Genomic DNA, 19,637 nt, shown 5'->3' on the forward strand with positions numbered 1-19,637 from the left:
GTAGTAGTGTGAGCACTAGAACTGGGTGTAGTAGTGTGAGCACTAGAACTGGGTGTAGTAGTGTGAGCACTAGAACTGGGTGTAGTAATGTGAGCACTAGAACTGGGTGTAGTAATGTGAGCACTAGAACTGGGTCTAGTGATGTCAGCACTAGAACTGGGTGTAGTAGTGTGAGCACTAGAACTGGGTGTAGTACTGTGAGCACTAGAACTGGGTGTAGTAATGTGAGCACTAGAACTGGGTGTAGTAATGTGAGCACTAGAACTGGGTGTAGTAGTGTGAGCACTAGAACTGGGTGTAGTAGTGTGAGCACTAGAACTGGGTGTAGTAGTGTGAGCACTAGAACTGGGTGTAGTACTGTGAGCACTAGACTGGGTGTAGTAATGTGAGCACTAGAACTGGGTGTAGTAATGTGAGCACTAGAACTGGGTGTAGTAATGTGAGCACTAGAACTGGGTGTAGTAATGTGAGCACTAGAACTGGGTGTAGTAGTGTGAGCACTAGAACTGGGTGTAGTAGTGTGAGCACTAGAACTGGGTCTAGTGATGTCAGCACTAGAACTGGGTGTAGTAATGTGAGCACTAGAACTGGGTGTAGTAATGTGAGCACTCGAACTGGGTGTAGTAATGTGAGCACTCGAACTGGGTGTAGTAGTGTGAGCACTAGAACTGGGTGTAGTAGTGTGAGCACTAGAACTGGGTGTAGTTATGTGAGCACTAGAACTGGGTGTAGTAATGTGAGCACTAGAACTGGGTGTAGTAATGTGAGCACTAGAACTGGGTGTAGTAGTGTGAGCACTAGAACTGGGTCTAGTGATGTCAGCACTAGAACTGGGTGTAGTACTGTGAGCACTAGAACTGGGTGTAGTACTGTGAGCACTAGAACTGGGTGTAGTACTGTGAGCACTAGAACTGGGTGTAGTAATGTGAGCACTAGAACTGGGTGTAGTAATGTGAGCACTAGAACTGGGTGTAGTAGTGTGAGCACTAGAACTGGGTGTAGTAGTGTGAGCACTAGAACTGGGTGTAGTAGTGTGAGCACTAGAACTGGGTGTAGTAGTGTGAGCACTAGAACTGGGTGTAGTAATGTGAGCACTAGAACTGGGTCTAGTGATGTCAGCACTAGAACTGGGTGTAGTAGTGTGAGCACTAGAACTGGGTGTAGTACTGTGAGCACTAGAACTGGGTGTAGTACTGTGAGCACTAGAACTGGGTGTAGTAATGTGAGCACTAGAACTGGGTGTAGTAATGTGAGCACTAGAACTGGGTGTAGTAGTGTGAGCACTAGAACTGGGTGTAGTAGTGTGAGCACTAGAACTGGGTGTAGTAGTGTGAGCACTAGAACTGGGTGTAGTAGTGTGAGCACTAGAACTGGGTGTAGTAATGTGAGCACTAGAACTGGGTGTAGTAATGTGAGCACTAGAACTGGGTGTAGTAATGTGAGCACTAGAACTGGGTGTAGTAGTGTGAGCACTAGAACTGGGTGTAGTAGTGTGAGCACTAGAACTGGGTCTAGTGATGTCAGCACTAGAACTGGGTGTAGTAATGTGAGCACTAGAACTGGGTGTAGTAATGTGAGCACTAGAACTGGGTGTAGTAATGTGAGCACTCGAACTGGGTGTAGTAATGTGAGCACTCGAACTGGGTGTAGTAATGTGAGCACTCGAACTGGGTGTAGTAGTGTGAGCACTAGAACTGGGTGTAGTTATGTGAGCACTAGAACTGGGTGTAGTAATGTGAGCACTAGAACTGGGTGTAGTAATGTGAGCACTAGAACTGGGTGTAGTAATGTGAGCACTAGAACTGGGTGTAGTAATGTGAGCACTAGAACTGGGTGTAGTAATGTGAGCACTAGAACTGGGTGTAGTAGTGTGAGCGCTAGAACTGGGTGTAGTAATGTCAGCACTAGAACTGGGTGTAGTAATGTCAGCACTAGAACTGGGTGTAGTAGTAGTGTGAGCACTAGAACTGGGTGTAGTAGTAGTGTGAGCACTAGAACTGGGTGTAGTAATGTGAGCACTAGAACTGGGTGTAGTAATGTGAGCACTAGAACTGGGTGTAGTAATGTGAGCACTAGAACTGGGTGTAGTAGTGTGAGCACTAGAACTGGGTGTAGTAGTGTGAGCACTAGAACTGGGTGTAGTAGTGTGAGCACTAGAACTTGGTGTAGTAGTAGTGTGAGCACTAGAACTGGGTGTAGTAGTAGTGTGAGCACTAGAACTGGGTGTAGTAGTGTGAGCACTAGAACTTGGTGTAGTAGTAGTGTGAGCACTAGAACTTGGTGTAGTAGTAGTGTGAGCACTAGAACTGGGTGTAGTAACCTGAGCACTAGAACTGGGTGTAGTAACCTGAGCACTAGAACTGGGTGTAGTAACCTGAGCACTAGAACTGGGTGTAGTAACCTGAGCACTAGAACTGGGTGTAGTAGTGTGAGCACTAGAACTGGGTGTAGTATGCACAAATGGGGTCCCATATTTAAATGTTTTTTTATTTTGTACTTGTCGTAATCCTTTTGTTTTGTTTTACACTTCCCTCAACTTTTCTTTAAAAGCCTAACCAGGGACTAGCGTTGCAAATGAGCCAGTGGCTCGAAGTCTTCTGTACTTTGACATGTCTTACCTGTGAGCAGCAATGTTCCATTGTACTGTTCCTGTCTAATAAATACATCAAGAAAGAAATAAAATGAGCATATATTAACCGCAACACTGATCTAGTTCAGCATAGTCCCTCACAAAATAAAATAGAATTCAATTTATTTATTTATTAGCTGATTGGGGGATACCTGGAAGAAGTCCAGGTTTGATGTTTCGATGTGTAGGAAGCGGTAGGTTAAAACACTCGATTAGAGGAAGGAGGAGAAAACAGGCAAGGCAAATGATAGATTTGAGTAATTTTTAGGTGTGGAGAAGCATCAAAGAGTGACAGTTTTTATAGTTTTACAGTATATCCGCTAATTAGTTCAGCCTGAGGAAAACTGGATCAGTCATGTGGAGGACAAACAAATGGCAAACAAATATCTCACAGCATTAAGGCAAAAGTGAACAAACAGACGCCCTGTGTGCTCACTCCGATCCTGACATGTTCCAGGCATCTCCATAAATGCTGAGACAAGGCCTACAGCAGGCAAACAATGTGATATGTTCCCTTAACTCTTTGGTCATCTTCGACCAAAAAAAATGCATTTTTTCCCTCCCACTTTAAATTGAACATATCAGTTCAATTTAAAGTTTACCGGGGTGAAACTTTGACCATTCCCTGAATTTTACAACCCTAGCGAAAAGACACAAAAGTAGCGTTAACGCCAACATTGTATATGATTTACTTAACACTTTTTTTAGCGTGTCTGTTTTCCGTCACTTTACGTCAGGGGTCTCTGACACGTGGGCCAATTGCGGCCCGCCGGACGTTATTTTGCGGCCCCTACTTTAATATGAAAGTTCATGTTAGTGCGGCCCGCAAGTTTTATATAAATGGCGCTTGACAGCGTTGTTATTTGGCTTCAAAATGGCTCTTTCAACGTTCTGGGTTGCCTACCCCTGCGTTAGTGGAAAAGCGGCAAATGAGTGAAAGCGACGGAGGCGTGGAGACGAGGGTTTTCTTGGCTGCAGTCACACCCTGACACATGTCCGTCAGTAATGCCGCTCTCCGATAACCTGGACCAATTCAAACCGTTATTAGTTTTTTTTTATTGGTTACGTTGCATTGCCTCACACGATGATTACTACATACGCTTCTATGACGCCGGAAAACACTTTTTTGCACTCGCTATCCCGGTACTTTCCCGGCTATTATCCACCGACCGCCGCGTCGTTGTAGGGAGGAAAAGCAACGACACGCATTGCGGAAATATTATTCTCCATGCGTCTGCTTAATACAAATATATCCCACAACCCCAAACATGTCTTTTTTAGAGCCTGCAGGTGAAGAGAGAGGCTTGTGATGAGCAAGGACAATTCCAGGAAAAAGTGGGAGATGCAATATTTCTTTGTTGAGCACAGGGACACCCCGCCAGACTTGTCTTTTTTGCACAGAGAACAATGCAGTGCACAAAAGATACAATTTGAAACGTCATTATACAACTAGACATGCTGAGGAGTATGCAACATCTTTTTAAGAAATCTTTTCTTGTGGCCCAGACTCTTTGTCCAGGTAAATTGAGTTTGAGACCCCTGCTTTATGTAGTATTGAATGAAGGATTAATGGACATCTTGACAAAGCGGAAGATTCTCACCTGATGGGATGCACACTTCCACTTCCAACTGTTTGTTTGTGTGTTTCAGATCATTGAGGCCTTCTTCAATGAAACCTGGACAGACCGACACAACCAAACCATTTCAGAGCACAGCCTGACCCTCCTGTGGTCGCTGTCGGTCAGCATCAAGGACTTCGGAGCCCTGTTGGGCTCGCTGGGAGTCAAATATCTGGCAGACTCATTTGGAAGGTGAAAACAGACTTCGGGAAGGAGACCGGTTCTTGGTCTGTAAAATGTCCGCCGTCTTCCCGTCCAGGCGTAACTCCATCCTGATAGTCAACAGTCTGTCCGTGGTGGGAGCGTGCCTGATGGTCATCTCCAAAGTCATCGAATCATTTGAGGCTCTCATCCTGGGAAGACTGTTGTTTGGTCTGTTCTGCGGCCTGGTGATGAGTCTCAATCCACTCTATATCCAGGAAGTGTCCCCCACTGCCCTGAGAGGGGCTTTTGCAACACTCAACCAGGTGGCCTACGCTTCAGGGATCCTGCTGGGCATGGTGAGGCCAGACAGAACCCTTCCAAGACTGGAATGTAGTCCTACAAAGGTGTGTTTGGTTCCTGCAGGTGGCCGGTCTGGAGACAATGATGGGGACGAAGGACCTCTGGGACATGATGTTGTCCCTGTCTTTGATCCCAGCACTGGCACAGTTCCTCATCCTGCCTTTTTGCCCCGAGAGTCCTCGGTTTCTGCTCCTCAACCAGGGAGAGGACAGCAAGGCGGAGGCTGGTGGGACACTTGCACCTTTTTAACAAAGTTTGCGTCTGAACTCCCTCTTAATCCCCAACAGCGCTACTGAAGCTGAGGGGGAACCCTGAGCGGGTGCTGGCCGAGCTGGAGGAGATGAAAGCAGAAGCTGCGCACATCCAGCACCGTGTCTCCGTCTACGACTTCATCAAGAAGAGAAGTTACAGGCTGCCCATCATCATTGTCCTCATCGTCACCTTGAGCAGCCAGCTGTCCGGGTTCAACGCGGTGCGTGCTCACTTTTATCATATTTATCTAGAATTAACTCATCCTAACATTGAAAACATCAAAAATGTTGTCTATTTAATTTGATGCATGTTTTGTACCACAGCACATTAATGGGAAACTGTACCAGTGTCAGGTTCAAACACTGTCGGCATCTATTAAACAGACAAGAAGCAAGGAATCATGCAGAGACAGAGTTAAATTTTGTTCAATGAGCAGAGACGTTTGGGCTGTGCTTTAGTTCCAGAAACAAGCTGCCCTCTAAAATCCTGCCCACATGCTCCTCTATATGTTTGGGAGGTCTCTGTTTACATCGCTGGGGCTGCCGCTAAAGGAAGGGGGTAATCTCAGCAGCCCAGGTTAGACACAATATATTGATTGATTGATTGATACTTTTATTAGTAGATTGCACAGTTCAGTACATATTCCGTACAATTGACCACTAAATGGTAACACCCCAATAAGTTTTTCAACTTGTTTAAGTCGGGGTCCACGTTAATCAATTCATGGTACAAATATATACGGTACTATCAACATAATACAGTCATCACACAGGTTAATCATCATAGTATATACATTGAATTATTTACAATTCTGGAGGTGGGATGAGGAGCTTTGGTTGATATCAGTACTTCAGTCATCAACAATTGCATCAACAGAGAAATGGACATTGAAACAGTGTAGGTCTTATTTAGTAGGATATGTACAGCCAGCAGAGAACATAGTCAGTTCACATAGCATAAGAGCAAGTAAATACATTAGAAGTACATTTGATTATTTACACTAGGTTATTTATAATCCGGGGAGATGGGATGTGAATGGAGGAGGGTATTAGTAAAGTGTTGAAGTTGACTGGAGGTGTTGTTTTGAAGGAATATAGAGATGCACTTACTTTTACACCTGTTGGGAGTGTATTCCACATTGATGTGGCATAGAAAGAGAATGAGTTAAGACCTTTGTTAGATGGGAATCTGGGTTTAACGTGGTTTGTGGAGCTCCCCCTGGTGTTGTGGTTATGGCGGTCATTTACGTTAAGGAAGTAGTTTGACATGTACTTGGGTATCAGGGAGGTGTAGCGGATTTTATAGACTAGGCTCAGTGCAAGTTGTTTGACTCTGTCCTCCACCCTGAGCCAGCCCACTTTGGAGAAGTGGGTTGGAGTGAGGTGTGATCTAGATTTGAGGGTTTTGGAGGTGCTGGGGTACCAGGAGGTGCAAGTGTAATCGAAAAAGGGTTGAATGAGAGTTCCCGCTAGAATCCTCAAGGTGCTTTTGTTGACTATAGAGGAGATTCTGTAGAGGACTCTCGTTCTTTGGTTGACCTTTTTGATTACCTTGGTTGCCATTTTATCACCGTAAAGATTAGCCTCTAGATGGGACATCTTGTTAACGAGAGTTGTGGCTATGCTGGTGAAAAAGGTGTTAAGTCTGCTTACTACCTCTATTTTGTCTGTAATGAGGGCGTCACCCTCCTTGATGTTGATGTTGGTGAGTCTGCTTTTAAGTTTCTTGCTGCATCCAGGAAGCTGCTTGTTGAGAATTTTCCAGCGCTCACGTGGCTTATTTGTGTTTTCCTATATTTTGTCGTTGATATAATTTTTTTTTAAGGATTTAGTCAGGTTGTTTGTCTTTCTTAATTTATTGCATTGCTTTTTGAGCATTGAAAGGAGTGATTTGAGGTTATTGTGCATGAATTGTGCATAAACCACAACAAATTAAAAACCTGCAAATCAGATGGCAAAAATTAGAGGAAAACGTCGTTTTGGGGGTATCCATATTACGCCAATAGGGAGAAGTTTTTATTTACACGTAAAGTTGGTTGTGTCTCGACCTCCGCCGAACCCCTGAGGCCGACTCACCGAACCCCTAGGGTTTGATCGAACCCAGGTTAAGAACCACTGAGATAGAGAAAAGGAAGAAGCTTATTACTACGGCGTTCCACTGACTACAAAGGCGGATGTGCACACATTTTCAGGACTTATGCAGATCCCAAATGCACATCAGCAGATACCGGAAGGTAAAAAAAAGTTGCTTTTGCATAATATTGCGAAACAAAACACCAGATAATATGTCTGCTATTGGGCGCAATTTTGCGGTCCTCATACACACACCACAATAATGCCGACAATCCATCAAGCAGTGCGGCTTCGTCGCTTACCGAAGTCTTACTCAAAACATTTTGAGAGATTCTTGAGTGCCGTGCGTAATGTTCTATATTCTCAATGGAACATATAAAGTGTTGGTGTTGTTTACTTGAGTCATGTTGCAGTCTACATGTATCTCTTATGTGCGACTGCCATCTACTGGTCACACTTATCATTACACCACATACCAAATAAAATAGCTTCGAGGTCGGTAAGCAAAACCAGAATAATGCCGCACACTGTTGAGCTTTGAGAAAATGAAAGGATTTTAAGTGCGCCTTGTAGTACGAAAAATTCGGTGAGTACATTGGTGAAGGAAAAGTGACACGAAGGCTACGTTCACACCCCCAATTAGTGGCCGTTTACATTACCAAAAATAAAGCGACTACTGATGTGAATGCAAGCTGACCCGCATGCGTTGGTGACGTTGCACGCACTGCAGTGTTTACAGTAGTAAATATGGCTTCAACTACTCGCATTGTAGCAATTTCAAGGATTTTGTGCAAAGTTTCCTGAACCGAATTATTGCGCATAGAGTATTTGAACTTTTGCCAAATTACGGGGGTAATAGAAAAATACTATTGCTAAAAAAACATAAGTAAAAAGTAATAGCAAGCAAGTGTAGTGCAGTGAGAAGAGGTTGAAATGTTAACATTAGCAAGGTGTGATACCACTTATTTTCTTTCCGATCTGATACCAACCAATATTGATACTTGGTGTACATTAACCTATCATGTCTGCTAAAATTTTATAGGTGTGTATTTTCAAATATCTTTCTAAAAAAAAACAACAGCAAAATTATAAGAAAAAGAGCAAGTATACAAATAATTAATAATAATTCACTTAGTCACCTAAAAAATAAATAATAATAATAAAACAATACACTTAGTCACCTTTTGTCTTTGTATATAATATCTGGGGGGGGGTTAAATAAAAATTAAAAAAACCAAGATGGCCCCCACATAATTGATATTTCAGCCCTTGGCGCAAAAAGTTTCGACACAAAATAAAAATAGAATATACTTGAAATATAAAGAAAGTGTTATTAGTTACTTAAAAAAAATAATAATAATACTAACTTATGAACTAATCTAGAAAATTGCAACAATCATAAACACTGTTGAATATGTAACTGAACATTAACATTTTTGACACACTAGCTTATGCAGTTACACATTTTTACTCTATTCTTACATGCGGGAAAGAAAACAACATACAAATTGTGTCAAGGCGTGGACTATGGTAGGGTTTGTTTTCCCGTTTTTGCAAAGCGATTGGAATGGACACGCCGTGAAGGTAAGGGCATCTTTTAATTAATAACTCAAAAAAGGTACAAACGAAAGGCGCTCACAATGCAGGTACAAAACTTGGCTATGAAAATAAAAACTTGCACTAAGGCAAAACTATGGACATAAAACAAAAACTTGCACAATGGCAGACCTATGAACAACCAAAACGAAAACACTTACCGTGACCGAGAAAGAACATGGGTGAGTAGAAGGTGATGTCGCCAGGCTGACTGTCTGGCAACTACAGGCTTAAATAGTGTTGTGGTGCTTGAAAACAGGTGCGTGAGTTCAAATGAATCAGGCGCGTGAGTCGTGAACACATAACAGGTGAACTGATTGGTAGGCATGGTGACAAAAACAAAGCAGGGTGCGCAAAAACAGGAACTAATGGAGTCAAAAACAAAACAGAACATAAATAAACAGAACATGATCACAAAGACATGACAAATTGTAAGAAACAAGCGAGAAAAATCGGTACGTCATGAGAAAAAGCTGAAATGATCTAACTAATAATGAATAATAATGTACTTAATCACCTACAATACAAAGCTGACACAATATCTATTTTTAGAATTTTTTTTAAATGAAAAAAATATTCAAATGGATGCCGCATACTTTGACCTTGCAGTATGCGGCCCTTGGTGGAAAATGCCTCGACCCCCCCCACCCCCTCCCCCCCCCCCCACCCCGAACCAAAGTATCAACAGTCTCGATATTTTGATGTTGGAGCAGAAAGATGTGGTATCGGCAGTATCAATGTCAGTATCGATTTGCACGTCACTAGTTGACATTAATAATACAGTGTCTGTTTTTTGTTTTTTCTTGAAAAAAAATCCAAACACTGTATTGGTTTTGACAAAGAAGAATATAAAAAGGCTCATACAATGAAGAATCCAAACAAACAAAGAATGTAGACGTTTGGCATCGTACAATTTTAGATCGCTCCGATATTTGACGAGTGAATGTTCTTGCCTTTCGTTACAGATCGTCAATTATTCCACCACAATGTTCCAAGCCCAGTTCCACGAGGCCAAGTACCTGACTCTAGGTGTGGGGGCCGTCAACGTCTTTTTCACTTTGGTGGCGGTGAGTTGACGTCTATTCCTTGCGACTCTGCAATGAACCGTCGAGGAGTCACCGGTGTGTCTCCTTTTCTCCAAACCTTCAGTTTTTCCTGATGGAAAAGGCCGGGAGAAGGAATTTGCTCCTGACTGGTTACATGTGCATCGCCTTGTGCAACGTGCTCCTGACTGTGGTGGATTCTGTGGTGGTAAGACCCTTTCACTTTCACTTCTTCTTCAAGCAATATCCCAAACATCTGAGGAAAATGGTTTGAAAGGACAGTGTTGTGTGTACAGAGGGAAGGAGACGGCACAGACAGGAGGGGCATCGTTTTAGTCTTTTTATTACAAACCCCGTTTCCATATGAGTTGGGCAATGGTGTTACATGTAAATATAAACAGAATACAGAATCCTTTTCAAGCCATATTCAGTTGAATATGCTACAAAGACAACATATTTGACGCTCAAATTATTATTTTTTTTGCATATAATAATTAACTTAGAATTTCATGGCTGCAACACGTGCCAAAGTAGTTGGGAAAGGGCATGTTCACCACTGTGTTACATCACCTTTTCTTTTAACAAAACACTCAATAAACGTTTGGGAACTGAGGAAACTAATTGTTGAAGCTTTGAAAGTGGAATTCTTTCCCATTCTTGTTTTATGTAGAGCTTCAGTCCTTCAACAGTCCGGGGTCTCCGCTGTCCTATTTTACACTTCATAATGTGCCACACATTTTCCATGGAAGACAGGTCTGGACTGCAGGCGGGCCAGGAAAGTACCTGCACTCTTTTTTTACCAAACCACGCTGTTGTAACATGTGCTGAATGTGGCTTGGCATTGTCTTGCTGAAATAAGCAGGGGCGTCCATGAAAAAGACGGCGCTTCGATGGCAGCATATGTTGTTCCAAAAGCTGTATGTACCTTTCAGCATTAATGGTGCCTTCACAGATGTGTAAGTTACCCATGCCTTGGGCACTAATGCACCCCCATACCATCACACGTGCTGGCTTTTCAACTTTGCGTCGATAACAGTGTGGATGGTTCGATGTCATGGACACGATGTCGAATATTTCCAAAAACAATTTGAAATGTGGACTCGTCAGACCACAGAACACTTTTCCACTTTGCATCAGTCCATTTTAGATGATCTCGGGCCCAGAAAAGCCTGCAGCGTTTCTGGATGTTGTTGATAAATGGCTTTCGCTTTGCATAGTAGAGCTTTAACTTGCACTTACAGATGTAGCGACCAACTGTGTTTAGTAACAGTGGTTTTCTGAAGTGTTCCTGAGCCCATGTGGTGATATCCTTTTAAAGATTGATGTCGGTTTTTGATACAGTGCCGCCTGAAAGTCACAGTAATTCAATGTTGGTTTCCGGTAATGCCGCTTACGTGGAGTGATTTCTCCAGATTCTCTGAACCTTTTGATGATATTATGGAGCGTAGATGTTGAAATCCCTCAAATTCTTGCAATGTCACTTTGAGAAAGGTTGTTCTTAAACTGTTTGACTATTTGCTCACGCAGTTGTGGACAAAGGGGTGTACCTCGCCCCATCCTTTCTTGTGAAAGATTTGGGAAGCTGTTTTTATAGCCAATCATGGCACCCACCTGTTCCCAATTAGCCTGCACACCTGTGGGATGTTCCAAATAAGTGTTTGATGAGCATTCCTCAACTTTATCAGTATTTATAGCCACCTTTCCCAACTTCTTTGTCACGTATTGCTGGCATCAAACAAATTCTAAAGTTAATGATTATTTGCACAAAAAATAAAGTTTATGAGTTTGAACATGAAATATGTTGTCTTTGTAGCATATTCAACTGAATATGGCTTGAAAAGGATTTGCAAATCATTGTATTCTGTTTATATTTACATCTAACACAATTGCCCAACTCATATGGAAACGGGGTTTGTAATATCCACCCTGAATCGTATCAGAAGCCACAAACTTGTTGTTAAAACAAATTGTTACACCCCTAAAAAAAACTTGTTCTATCAACTGTCCAGCACCTGGTCCCGGAGATGGGGACCCTGCAGGTCCTGCTGGTGTTCTGCCTGATCTCGGCCTATGAGCTGGGTCCCGGTCCGATCTCCTGGTTCATCGCTGCCGAGCTGTTCGATCAGCCCGGCAGACCCCTCGCCATGTCCTTCGCCAGCATGCTGAACTGGGGAGGGAAGTTTGTCCTGGCGCTCCTCTTTCCTCCCGTCTTGGTGAGTTTCTACTCCTCTTTGTTGTGGCACGTATCGCTATGGCTGTGTAGCAGTATGGAGGCTCAAATGGGACAAAATGAAATAAGAATGACATGTCATTGATTCATTGGAATTTAAATATATATACATGTATAGAGTAGGCTAGCCCTTGTGGTTCCTGTGGATGTGAACACAAGTTGTATAATAATAACATAGTGACTGAAACAGACAAAGTCATGTGTAAATAATGTCAATAAGTAGATGAACCATCTGTGGCTGTGAAGTGAACACTAGTAAGGTTGTAAATACTGTATAAAGTAGGCTAACCCATGTGGTTCCTGTGGATGTGAACACATTATTGTAGTGACTAAATAACATAGTGACTGAAACAGACAAAGTCATGTGTAAATAATGTCAATAAGTAGATGAACCATCTGTGGCTGTGAAGTGAACACTAGTAAGGTTGTAAATACTGTATAGAGTAGGCTAACCCATGTGGTTCCTGTGGATGTGAACACATTACTGTAGTGACTAAATAACATAGTGACTGAAACAGACAAAGTCATGTGTAAATAATGTCAATAAGTAGATGAACCATCTGTGACTGTGAAGTGAACACTAGTGAGGTTGTAAATACTGGATAGAGTAGGCTAACCCATGTGGTTCCTGTGGATGTGAACACATTACTGTAGTGACTAAATAACATAGTGACTGAAACAGACAAAGTCATGTGTAAATAATGTCAATAAGTAGATGAACAATCTGTGACTGTGAAGTGAACACTAGTGAGGTTGTAAATACTGTATAGAGTAGGCTAACCCATGTGGTTCCTGTGGATGTGAACACATTACTGTAGTGACTAAATAACATAGTGACTGAAACAGACAAAGTCATGTGTAAATAATGTCAATAAGTAGATGAACCATCTGTGACTGTGAAGTGAACACTAGTGAGGTTGTAAATACTGTATAGAGTAGGCTAACCCATGTGGTTCCTGTGGATGTGAACACATTACTGTAGTGACTAAATAACATAGTGACTGAAACAGACAAAGTCATGTGTAAATAATGTCAATAAGTAGATGAACCATCTGTGACTGTGAAGTGAACACTAGTGAGGTTGTAAATACTGGATAGAGTAGGCTAACCCATGTGGTTCCTGTGGATGTGAACCACCTGTCTGTATTTGTATAGCGCTTTACTATACCTGGAATGAAACGCTTCGTGCCACGTTCACCCATTCACACACACATTCACATACTGATGGTGAAATCCATCAGGAGCAAAGTGGATGAAATGTCTTGCCCAAGGACTAAGACAGTGGAAGCTGGACTCGAACCCTCAAGTTGCTGGCATGGTGAATTTATTTCATGTAAAACTATATTTAAATGTTGGCTCATTTACCTAATAATTGAATTGATTTCGGACAAACGGTAGAAAAGCGAAATTTTTAATTTCCTGATTTGATGATGTAATTAATTACTGATTTCATGATTTAGGAAGAAAAACTACATTTAAATAATGGTTTAAAAATGTATTTGTTTTGTCCCATTGGCAGTGATATAGTCTGTCATACGCACCCATCAAAGTCTGTGGGCGGGTCCTAACACCTGATTGGTTGCTATATTTGTGTTAGCCCCGCCCACTGACTTTGACATGTGACTTTAACAAAGTGAATCCATGGACATTTATGACCAAATTCATGGCCAGATGGGACAAAATGAAGCAAATAAATAAATACATCTTAAATACTTACTTAAATGTACTTGACTAATTAAATCATTGAATCAATCATGAAATTGTGAACTAAATAATCTAATCATGAAATCAGATATTAATTGATTGTCATTTTATAATGAATAAATTAATGCACGTATGTATTTTTATAATAAATGAATGACACATTTAAGTAATTATTTAAAGCTTCACTCAGGAACTGGGGTTCCTGCCACCCTCCTCCAAGTCACTAAGCGCCAATCAGACCTCTCAGCCCATGACAGCGGTGTCGTTGGAAGTCCATGTGTTACTTTGTTTATTTATTACATCTTGTCCCATTTGGCCCTCCACAAATGAAGCCCTACAAATATTCCAGTGTACATTAGACATGAAGTAGAGTTTACAAACTCAATCGTTGGTTCTACAAACTACAAAGCAGTGAAGTAGTCAGCTTGTGTAAATGCTACATAAAAAGAGAATACAACAAATCCTTTTCAACTTATATTCTATTGAATTGACTGCAAAGACAAGATATTTCATCTTCACACTGACAAACTTTCTTATTTTTTTGCAAATAATCATGAAGTTAGAATGTAATGGCAGCAACACATGTTAACAAAGGCATTTTTACCAGTGTGTTACATGGCCTTTGCTTTCAACAACACTCAGTGCAGGTTTGGGAACTGAGGAGACACATTTTTGAAGTGGAATTCTTTCCCATTCTTGCTTGATGTACAGCTTAAGTTGTTCTGCCTCATATTTTAGCCTGCACACATTTTCAATGTCTGGACTACAGGCAGGCCAGTCTAGTACCTACACTCCTGGCTTGGCATTGTCTTGCTGAAATAAGCAGGGGCGTCCATGATACTGTTGCTTTGATTGCTCCAAAAGGTGTATGGACCATTCAGAATGAATGGTGCCTTCACAGATGTGTAAGTTAGCCATGCTTTGGCCACTAATACACCCCCATACCATCACACATGTTGACTAGAACACTTTCACCCTAGATGGTTCTTTTCCTCATTGGTCCACAGTTTCCAAAAACAATTTGAAATGTGGACTTGTCAGACCACAGAACACTTTTCCACTGTGCACCGGTCCATCTTAGATGATCTCGGGCCCTGGGTGTTGTTGATAAATGGCTGTGGCTTTGCATAGTAGAGTTTTAACTTGCATTTACAGACGTAGCGGCCAACTGTAGTTACTGACAGTGTTTTTTTTTTTAAAGGGGAACATTATCACAATTTCAAAAGGGTTAAAAACAATAAAAATCAGTTCCCAGTGGCTTGTTTTAATTTTTGAAGTTTTTTTCAAAATTTTACACCTCCCGGAATATCCCTAAAAAAAGCTTTAAAGTTCTTGATTTTCCCTATTTGTGATGTGACTGTCCATTTCCCTGTGACGTCATACAGTGCTGCCAATACAAACAACATGGCAGTTACCACAGCAAGATATAGCGACATTAGCTCGGATTCAGACTCTGATTCCAGCGGTTTAAGCGATTCAAAAGATTACGCATGTATTGAAACAGATGGTCGGAGTATAGAGGCAGATAGCGAAAACAAAATTGAAGAAGAAATTGAAGATATTGAGTAAATAGCTCTTGACGCTATTCGGCCATAGCATGTGTGTACCTAATGAAGTGGCCCATAGCATGGTTGCCTTATTAGCATCGCCGGTAAAATGTGCGGACCAAACCATCAGGACTTTCGCATCTTGTGACACTGGAGCAACTTAAATCAGTCGATTGGTAAGTGTTTGTTTCGCATTAAATGTGGCTATCTAGTTTCAAATGTACATACAGCTAGCGTAAATAGCATGTTAGCATCGATTAGCGTAGCATGTTAGCATCGATTAGCGTAGCATGTTAGCATCGATTAGCTGGCAGTCATGCCGTGACCAAATATGTCTGATTAGCACAAGTCAACAACATCCACAAAACTCACCTTTGTGATTTGGTTGACTTAATGGTTGCAAATGCATCTGCAGGTTATCCATACATCTCTGTGCCATGTCTGTCTTAGCATCGCCGGTCAAATGTGGAGACACTTTGGTACATTCAATGGGGGTCTGGCGGCAGATTTCTTGCCAGTGGTGCAACTTGAATCCCTCCCTGTTAGTGTTGTTACACCCTCCGACAACACACCCACCAGGCATGATGTCTCCAAGGTTCTAAAAAATAGTCGAAAAAACAGAAAATAACAGAGCTAAGACACAATGTTTACAATGTGTTGAAAATGAAAATGGCGGCTGTATTACCTCGGCGACGTCACATTCTGACGTCATCGCCTCCAGACCGATAAACAGAAAGGCGTTTAATTCGCCAAAATTCACCCATTTAGAGTTCGGAAATCGGTTAAAAAAATACATAGTCTTTTTTTCTGCACCATCAAGTTATATATTGACACTTACATAGGTCTGCTGATAATGTTCCCCTTTAAGTCTTCCTGAGCCCATGTGGTGATATCCGTTACACACAGATGTGGCTTTTTGATGTCTGAGGGATGGAAGGTGCGTAATATTGTGGGTTACATGCAGTGATTTCTCTACATTCTCTCAACCTTTTGATGATATTACAGAGCGTAGATGGTGAAATCCCTCAATTCCTTGTTGAGAAATGTTGTTCTTAAGCAATTTGTTGACAAAGTGGTGACTCTCGCACAGTCCTTGTTTGTGAACGAGTGAGCATTTCATGGAAGCTGCTTTTTTGGCCAATCATGACACCCACCTGTTCCCAATTAGCCTGTTCACCTGTGGGATGTTCCACATAAGCGTTTGATGAGCATTCCTCAACTTTCTCACTCTTTTTTGCCACTCGTGCCAGCTTTTTTGAAACATCAAATTCCAAATGAGATCATATTTGCAAAAAAGAAGAAAGTTTGTCAGCGTGAAGATGAAATATCTTGTCTTTGCAGTCTATTCAATAGAATATAAGTTGAAAAGGATCTGTTGTATTCTCTTTTTATGTAGCATACACACAAGCTGACTACTTCACTGCTTTTGTAGTTTGTAGAACCGAGGATTGGTCCCTTTTGTCACGATTGAAATGTGAGGTTGTCTCCCCCACACAGCAAATGATCGGGGGATACACCTACCTCATCTTCATGGTGGTGGCTCTGGTCGGCTTCACCCTCACCTGGTTCCGACTCCCCGAGACCAAGGGCCGCACCTTCGACGAGATCATGGAGAAGTTCAGGGAGGCGGAGAGCCTTCCTTTGCAGACTAAGAACGGTTTCAACACCTTCCACTAAAAACCAACCCTTTTGTTGCCTTCCAGAAATGTGTCCGTCTAGTCTCTTCACTCCGTCTCTCGGTCAACAAGTCCACGATGTCGGCCACTGGTCTGAGTATTCTCTACATACGTATAAAATAGTCACGGACGCAGTCAATTTGACTGAGACAGAAAAAAAACTTAGCTTTTGACCTTGGACATGCGAGGCTCACTTTAGCGCAGAAGTACTGTTCTGTAAAATGTCAATCGCAGCATTTTGCTAAATTACATTCTGATGAACTCATTAAAGACACACAATTTATTATTAGGGACAGGGGACCCGATTGTATTTCTAAGGTTTTATTATTATTAGGGACCGAATGTCCCTTTGGGACATAGGATCCGAATGTATTTCTAAGGTTTTATTATTATTAGGGACCGAATGTCCCTTTGGGACATAGGATCCGAATGTATTTCTAAGGTTTTATTATTATTAGGGACCGAATGTCCCAAAGGGACATAGGATCCGAATGTATTTCTAAGGTTTTATTATTATTAGGGACCGAATGTCCCAAAGGGACATAGGATCCTATTGTATTTCTAAGGTTTTATTATTATTAGGGGCCGATGACCCTTTGGGACAGAGGACCCGATTGTATTTCTAAGGTTTTATTATTATTAGGGACCGAATGTCCCAAAGGGACATAGGATCCTATTGTATTTCTAAGGTTTTATTATTATTAGGGACCGAATGTGCCAAAGGGACATAGGATCCTATTGTATTTCTAAGGTTTTATTATTATTAGGGGCCGATGACCCTTTGGGACAGAGGACCCGATTGTATTTCTAAGGTTTTATTATTATTAGGGACCGAATGACCCTTTGGGACATAGGATCCTATTGTATTTCTAAGGTTTTATTATTATTAGGGGCCGATGACCCTTTGGGACAGAGGACCCGATTGTATTTCTAAGGTTTTATTATTCTTTATTATTATACCGCCACCTCTTTGAGCTGTAATTTGACCCCCTTAACATGCTTCAAAACTCACCAAACTGGACACACACATCAGGACTGGTAAAAATTGCCAACTAATAAAAAAAAAAACTCCAAAACTCAAAATTGCACTCTAGCACCCCCTAGGAAAAAACACAGACACAACTGCTTGTAAATTCTTTTAGGAATGTCATAGTGACATGAAACCAAAACCTCTATGTAGGTCTGACTTACACCTAGATTTCATACACTGACCTCCTTCAGCAAAAATCAACAGGAAGTTGGGAAACACCCCTTCAAAACAAAAGTTTCCTAAAAAATGTCATGTTTGCCTCTTTCAGCTGTTATATGAGCCCTTTTTAAAATGCTTCAAAACTCACCAAACTGGACACACACATCAGGACCAAGAAACCAAACACCAAAACTCAAAATTGGGCTCTAGCGCCCCCTAGGAATAAAACACGGACAAAACTGCTCCTAGGAAGAAAACAAACAAAACTGCTTGTAACTTTTGTTAGGAATGTCGTAGAGACATGAAACAAAAACTTCTATGTAGGTCTCACTTAGACCTACGTTTTAGTAATTAAACTTCTTCAGCAAAAGTCAACAGGAGGTTAGCAATTACCCCTTCAAAACAATAGTTTTGTAAAAACCCGTCACCTTTTTTCAAACATTATCTCCTCTGAGCGCGTTTGTTGTGTCGGCTTCAAACTCGCACAGGAAACAGATTGAACCCTTCTGATTAAAATTTGATGAAAGAGTTTTTCTAACTGCTCCGGTTTTGATTTTACGCGCCTTCAAAGAACTGCTGCGCTGATGCTGCTACCGTCTCAAGATGGCCGCTTAAAAGCAGGAAGCACCAGCGTGACCACACAATGCAGAGAAGGTAGGTAATGTGCGGGTAAAGATATGTTGTCTGGGTGAAAGAATGAGGCACCAGTTTGACAACAGGATACAGAGAAGGTAGGTAATGTGTGGGTAAAGATATGTTGACTGGGTGAAAGAAGGAGGCACCAGGTTGACAACAGGATACAGAGAAGGTAGGTAATGTGCAGGTAAAGATATGTTGACTGGGTGAAAGAAGGAGGCACCAGTTTGACAACAGGATACAGAGAAGGTAGGTAATGTGTGGGTAAAGATATGTTGACTGGGTGAAAGAAGGAGGCACCAGTTTGACAACAGGATACAGAGAAGGTAGGTAATGTGCGGGTAAAGATATGTTGACTGGGTGATGGCAGGAAGCACCAGCATGTATGGGTGAAAGAAAGAAGCACCAGTGTGACCCCAGGATGCAGGGAAGGTAGGTAATGTGCAGGTAAAGATATGTTGACTGGGTAAAGTCAGGAAACACCAGCAAAAGTCGGTCCTGTCCATCACTGCTCGCAGCTTTAATTGTTATTATTGTTGTTGTTGTTGCTCAAGACCGGTGGTGTCAAACTCTCCAAAATCTTTTCCCAGAGTGATAACTTCAAAATATAACTTCAGATTGTTTTTCTTTGTTTTATTTATTTATTTATTAAAACTAGAATATTCCCGCGGAAATGTTGATGGGCTTACTATCTGTGCCCTGCGTCTAAGGCCGGGGGTCGCCGTGCTGGGAAAAGCCGTCAGTTTTAGGTGTAACTGCACGAATTGAGCTACAGAGTTAGTCTAAAACATTAGCATGCTCACATTAAAATGCTAACATTTAGCATGTGTGCTAAAGTTAGCATGTTTCATATAACAAGGGATATTATCGTAAAGTGTATGGCTGCGGAAGTAGAGGAAAAAAAATGTAATGTTAGCTGGAAACGTTGCCATAATTGGGT

General features: G+C 41.7%; 1 protein-coding gene across 9 annotated transcripts in view; it reads left to right on the top strand.

The window, feature by feature from the left end:
- Positions 1 to 18,592, top strand: part of LOC133542027 (solute carrier family 2, facilitated glucose transporter member 1) — a 37,720-nt gene extending 19,128 nt beyond the window's left edge. For all 9 annotated transcript variants that reach the window (XM_061885811.1, XM_061885817.1, XM_061885816.1 and 6 more), the window contains 8 exons: positions 4,280 to 4,440; positions 4,508 to 4,748; positions 4,816 to 4,978; positions 5,040 to 5,224; positions 9,638 to 9,739; positions 9,822 to 9,923; positions 11,725 to 11,928; positions 16,694 to 18,592. In XM_061885811.1, the coding sequence (XP_061741795.1) occupies positions 4,280 to 4,440; positions 4,508 to 4,748; positions 4,816 to 4,978; positions 5,040 to 5,224; positions 9,638 to 9,739; positions 9,822 to 9,923; positions 11,725 to 11,928; positions 16,694 to 16,873 (1,338 nt within the window). In that variant the 3' untranslated portion in view covers positions 16,874 to 18,592. The remainder of the gene's footprint in view (positions 1 to 4,279; positions 4,441 to 4,507; positions 4,749 to 4,815; positions 4,979 to 5,039; positions 5,225 to 9,637; positions 9,740 to 9,821; positions 9,924 to 11,724; positions 11,929 to 16,693) is intronic.
- The last annotated feature ends 1,045 nt before the right edge of the window (positions 18,593 to 19,637 follow it).

This window comes from Nerophis ophidion, linkage group LG24 (genome assembly GCF_033978795.1).
Source record: "Nerophis ophidion isolate RoL-2023_Sa linkage group LG24, RoL_Noph_v1.0, whole genome shotgun sequence".
Taxonomy (NCBI): domain Eukaryota; kingdom Metazoa; phylum Chordata; class Actinopteri; order Syngnathiformes; family Syngnathidae; genus Nerophis; species Nerophis ophidion.